Raw genomic sequence first — 6,262 nt, forward strand, 5'->3', positions numbered from 1 at the left:
TATGTGGACTTTTAACACTGAGTTCCTGGACTTGTCTTTGGGACCATAGTAATCTCACCCATTTGCAGAAATCTCCTTCACTTTGAGGCTAAACCCAACTAATCCTTCAAAGCCCAAACTGTAAGAAGGGGAGTGATTAGGAAGTTTGGAGGTGTAGTTAGTAACCCCCTAGGAAAAGTATAAAGGGCCATGTCTCCCTCCCAGCCACCCCTCCTTACTGGGAGACAAAATGGGGTTTCCAGAGGAAAATGGAGGACTCCTGCTAATCGTGCCGGGGTGTGGATGTTGAAGGGATGTGATCCCCACAAGGGAAGAATGTCACCCTGATAAGATGTTTGTACTGGCCAGGACAAACAGAAGCCTCCTCCTATTACCCAGTTGGAGGTCAGGCTAAAAATGGTGGTCAGCCTGCCTTGCTTCAACTACCTCTGCCTCCCATCATTGAAATACATGCTGATCTGACTAAAGCAACTGAAAGGGTTTATTACTGGAACAGATAATCAAGGGAAATAAAGATGGGGGACACAGGGAAGGGGGTTCAGGTAATTCTCTAAGTCCCCTTCAGTCCTTGACTGTGTAAGGCACCCACAGAAATACTCTGTATTCCCCTATCACAGCTTCTCTGACCCAAATCCCCAGATAGTTTTCTTATGTCTAAGATTGCTATTAAACTCAAAGGGAATGCTGAGGGGCAATGCCCAAGGCAAAATGAGGGTCCCAGGGTCGACTTCCCACAGAAGTCCAGAGATCCCTGACCAACACTGAAGAATCTGTTGTTGCATATTCAAGTGTTCAGGAACCAATAGAGATTAGGAGAAATAGTCAATCTTCTCTGAAAGTCTGAGGAAAAACTCTAAAATTCACTTTGAGGGTCACACAGCCCCAAAACAACTTCCTCCCACCGGGACTGAAAACCTCAAAAGCTTGAATCAGTTGGCTCTCCTTCCCAGAAGTCTTTGCTTCAGCCCTACTGTCACTGGATCTTATTTACTCTGTGTTCTGTCTTCCAAGGTTCCAAAATGCCTGGTATTGCCTTGCTTCTTACAAAACCAAATGTCATTTCCCCCATGAAACATTACCTGATTTTCTCCAGCCTATAACAACCTTTCCTTTCTCAAAATTCCTGTACCATTTGCTCTCTAGGTGGCTCTCGTGGCACTCATAGCTGACCTGCTTTTGAAGTTATGGTGTACATTTAATCTCCCTTGTTGTAGGTAAGCTGGTCAAGAACTAGGTCTGGGCTGCTTTCACACAAAGGGCATGTCTGTACCTGATAGGGTATAGGAAAGAAATCTCTAATAACTCTTTGTTTTCTGTCTCTTAGGAACAATCACACCCTAGAGTCTGATTTGCACTAGACAGACTATAGACTTTTTTGGGGGGGAGGGGGGGAAGTGTAGAGGGAGTGTGCTAGGCTTAAAGTCAGGATAAATCTGAGTTTGAATTCCAGGGACATACTATTCAATGGTAGCCTCCTTTGAAGGAGGTGAGGACATGGGATTGCTTCTGGGAGCAAATACAAAATACTCTGCCTTTGAAAGCCTTTCATAACCTCATAACAAGAGCCTCCTCTTTTACTCCCTTAGACCCCAACACGTACCTTTCAATCTAGTGACATTGACCCCTTGACTATTCCATAAACAAAACACTCCATCTCTTGGTTCCAAGCATTTTCTTTGGCAGTCCTCCATGCCTGGAATATTCTCCCTCCTCACTTCTGACTACTGATCTCCCTGGCTTCCTTTAAAACGTAACTAAAATTCCACCTTCTATATAGGAAACCTTCCAAACCCCTCTTAATTTCAGTTCTTTCCTCCTTTTCCCTACTTATGCTGTGTAGAGACTGCCCCGTAGATATTTGTTTGTAGTTGTCTCCCCAATAGAGTGTAAGGTCTCAGAGGTCAGGAATTGTCTTTGGACTCTTTTTGTATTCCCAGTGCTTTGCTTAGCACAGTGCCTGGCACATAGTAAACTCTTTTTTTTTTTTTTTTTTTTTTTACAGGATCAGAGTAGTTTAATTTTAATTCAATTTGAAATAAAATTCTTTACACTATGATGAAAACAGAAAACAACAGATCTCTTAAGAATGGTAGAAGTATTTGGTGAATTTTCAAAATTCAAATCTTTTCAATCATTCTGAAAACCTAATGTTTTGAGACTTGCTTGTTGAGTCTACGCCAGTCTAATTTTTTCAGCTTTGTCGATCAACTTCTCTGTTCCTCTTTTCTTTTCAAGGGGTTGATTCAGTTTAGCCTGCCCATCTACTAAAATCTTCTGCCAGTATCTCTGTTCATGGTTACCAGAGAGGATCTCAAACTTCCAATTATATTTCTTTTTAATTTCTGCATGTGCTTTGACTACTGCCTGAGCATCCTCTGGAGTTTTAAATCTAGCATGGCATTCTGTATCTCCTTCCAGCACATCAACATAGACAACTTCAGCTATCACTGCCAAGGTTTCCCTGAGGTGTTTCCTGCTTGGCAGGGGATCTGTACTAATGATCTTCACTATCATTCCACTCACAAACTGGGGTTCCATTGTGTTAACCTTCTCAGGGGGTTGACAGTCTTCACTGTTTGCATGGCCATTTTTAATTCTAGGGTCTGTGTCCATCTGCCCAGAATTCTCCGACTATTTGGGATATTGTTTTTTTTAAAGAAGCCATACTGGCTTTCTGCAGAGCCAAATACTCTTTTTTTTTCAATTCCATTCATTTACTCTTTGATAGTACTCTTAATGGTATGACCCCCTCCCCCATTTTGTGTCTTTCTTTATGTTTCTTCTTATGCCTTCTTTTTGATTTTAAAAGGGATCCATCTTTCATATCTCTAGCATCTTTCTCCTCTTCAGTAGAGACTTCTAGGTCTTTACAATCCTTTGATATTTCAGCTTTTGACTGCTCCTCTTTAGTACTTTCTTCCTCCAGAGACCTTTTCTTAACTTTTGATCTTGGCATCGGTGTCTCTACATCTCCAGAATTCATTCTCTTCCTCTTCCCTCTGACTTCTTCATGTAAACCCAGAACTTCAGATGGTTCCTTTTTTTTTTTCTCCTTCTTACCGGGTGGTCTTTGGGAATCTGAACTACCCACTTCAGAGCCCTCTGATGTTGTTCTATGCCTTTTAAGCTTGTTTATATGTTCTAGATGTTCCTTGGTGGCATCTGTATTTGTTTCCTTGGGTTCCACTGCTGTCTGAATACCTTAATTCGGGATTTCTTTTTCTTTTTTTTTTTCTTCTTTTCTTCAGCAACTCTACAGATTTTATTATTAAGGGTAGGTATAGGCTTGTTTTTCACTGTCTTTGGAAACATTCCAGGTTTTCTTAGTGCTTCCTCTGGTGGATTATTTAAAAACTCTATAGCTTTGTCTGCTTGTTCTTTTGTTTCAAATTCTACAAATGCCAATCCCTTTGGGTCTCCAGTGGACTTGTAATGAGGGATGCTGATATAAACAACATTCCCACATTTTCCAAATACTCTTTCAATCCAGCTATGATTAACATTCTTGGGAAACAGTTCCACATAGACAGTACGATTATCCACATCTTTTGGCTTCTCAGCCAGTGGCTGACACCTCCTTACTCTTGTGCCTTCCAAATCCAACTCTACAACAGATGAACTTTTTAAGGCTCTGGCTATTAATTTCCCATCAGTTGTCAATTTTTTCATTTTGTTAAATGATACAAGAAGTCATATATAACATATCCATCTCGAGATTTCTCTATTTGCTCTTGAAGGAATCTGTCCTTGTGAAGATTGGCATCCCCAAACCAGAAATCCACTTGCTTAGCACTATCTGAAAGCACCTGCTTGACTCTTGATCGTTTCCCCCCCCCCCCCACTCTTTTTTCTGTTCAGTGCTTTCCTCTTCCATTGATTTGTCTTGGTTGCCACTTTCAGTTTCCATTATCAGTTCAGTCCCCCAGGCAACAGGTCCAGACACCTAGAGTTTCAGAAACTGTCTCCTCCTCTCCACTCTTCCCAGTACCACATAGTAAACGCTTAATGTTCATTGATTAATGGATGGACTAATAGAATATGAATGGATAAATAAGCATTTATAAAACACTTACTATGTGTCAAACAGGAAAAATGACTGTCCGTGTTTTCATGGCACTCACACTCTAAATGGGAACAGACAATATTTACAGAAGGATTTAGTACCAAGGTAAATGGAAAAGCTGAAGGGACCTCAGGGTGCATCCTGATGTTTATTCTGAAGAATAGAAAGCCTAGAAGGAGCAAGCTAGATGCCACTGGGAACTGGAGAGTGAGCTTAAAGGTTATCAGCAGTCTGAGTTACCCTTGTCTATACTGATGATTTGGGATAGGGGTCAGAATCTGCCCCAGAGAATGAAAGTGGAATGGAGTATAAGAAATAATAACTTATGGGGCCATTGACAATAGGTTGGTGATGGTGGGGGACAAAAGGGGGATGGTGGATTGGGGTAGAGGAGGATAAATGTTTATCAGCTTTGGCTGTGGCCTTCTAGGTGTAATATGAATGGATAGAGCACAGGGATAAGTGTGTGTGTGTGTGTGTGTGTGTGTGTGTGTGTGTGTGTGTGTGTGCGCGGGGGGGCTTACAAAGCCAGGGAATCCTATGGAGTTTAAATGGTAAAGGATTTAGGGGAAACAGTTACCATTAATGCTCAGTATAGAAGAGTAGTAACATTTTATATAGCTCTATAGAATTTATAAAATACTTTATTTTCATTGTCTCATTTGATCTTCGCAAGAACCTTGTGAGATAGATGTCATTATGTTATTATTATACCCATTTTACAGATAAGGAAATTGAGGATGGGAGTGAGTAAATGACTAATCCAGGACCACAGAGCATGTAAACATTTGGGGGCAGGATTCAAATTTCAGTCTTCTTGACATTAATTGAGTGCTTTATCTACTATGTTGGCATCATACTAGAATGGAAAGATTGCTGGGTTTGGAATCAGTAGACACTTGGGTTTGAATTTTGCCTCTGAAACTTCCTGCGCAACATTAGGCAAGTTCTTTAATCTCTCTGTGCCTGTTTCATCATGTGTAACATGAGGCAAATATGTATGTTATGTTGTGAGGATCAAATCAAAGGATTTGGATTCAAGTCCTAAAATCCTACCTGTGTCATTTACTTTTTGCATGACCTTAGAGAAATCACTTTGAACTCCTCAGTTTCCTCATCTGTAAAATGTAAGATTGGGATAGATGACCTTTCTTTTAGTTTGAAAGTTATGTTTATACAAATTTCCTTGTGGAACCTTCCTCTGCTGGTTCAGATGAGCAACATGTCTCTAGCTTTTATCATCTTAGGTAATTGTTGAGAGAACTAAGAAGTTACGTAACTTAACCATAGTTACACAGGCTTGTCATATGATTTAGAGAGAGGACCTTAACTCAGTAATGTATAGTGTGTGAAACAGAGTAATGTACAATAAGTCTAGGAAAGGAGGCTAAAGCCAAATTATAAAGAACTTTAAATGCCAAATAAAGCATTTTGGTTTTTGCTGTAGAGGTAATAGGGAGATCATAAGGAATCTTGAACATAAGGAATTCTTTGGGAACTGTTTTGAGAATATATTGGAAAGGAGAGAGAATAGAAGCCTGGAATCCAATTAGAAAGCAATTATAATAGTCTAGTCAAGAGATGATTAGGGTACACTCAGATTATTAAGATAGGAAAGGAAGGGGGCAGCTGGGTAGCCCAGTGGATTGAGAGTCAGGCCTAGAGACGGGAGGTCCTAGGTTCAAATCTGGCCTCAGACACTTCCCAGCTGTGTGACCCTGGGCAAGTCACTTGACCCCCATTGTTGCCCACCCTTACCACTCTTCCACCAAGGAGCCAATACACAATACAGTTAAGGGTTTAAAAAAAGATAGGAAAGGAGATGGAAAATGTCAGACCTAAGAGACCACATATTCCCATATAGTAATCCTGATCTTAATATATCTAGTACTCTAGTGTACTCTAGTTGCCTTGTCTGACTACTTCCTCTGATTATTGATCCTTTCTTCAGAATAATATTTGCCTTGGTCTAGTAACTTTTCTTGTAATTACTTTTTGTTTGGATTTATATCCTGTTAACTCAATTTTCCAAATATTAATTAAGTTCCTAGAATACAGAATTCTAAGGCTGTACCCTTCCACTGGAACTCCAGAGACTCCCTGGAGCAACTCTCTTCCTGGTTCAAGGCTTTCTTGATTGGTGGAACCTCACTGTTGTTGTTCAGTTGTGTTCTACTTTGGTGATTCTATTTGGGGTTT

General features: G+C 40.4%; 1 protein-coding gene across 1 annotated transcript; it reads right to left on the reverse strand.

Moving 5' to 3' along the window:
- Positions 1-2,162: 2,162 nt before the first annotated feature.
- Positions 2,163-2,584, reverse strand: LOC123231448 (la-related protein 7-like). The gene has a single exon (XM_044657705.1). The coding sequence runs from the start codon at positions 2,536-2,538 to the stop codon at positions 2,173-2,175; it is 366 nt and encodes a 121-aa protein (XP_044513640.1). The 5' UTR covers positions 2,539-2,584; the 3' UTR covers positions 2,163-2,172.
- Positions 2,585-6,262: the final 3,678 nt, after the last annotated feature.

Source organism: Gracilinanus agilis, chromosome 1 (assembly GCF_016433145.1).
Source record: "Gracilinanus agilis isolate LMUSP501 chromosome 1, AgileGrace, whole genome shotgun sequence".
Lineage (NCBI taxonomy): Eukaryota > Metazoa > Chordata > Mammalia > Didelphimorphia > Didelphidae > Gracilinanus > Gracilinanus agilis.

What these genes read in the sequence shown, in the direction of transcription:
- LOC123231448 (XM_044657705.1), bottom strand. Translation starts at nt 2,538, where the DNA reads ATGGAACCCCAGTTTGTGAGTGGAATGATAGTGAAGATCATTAGTACA.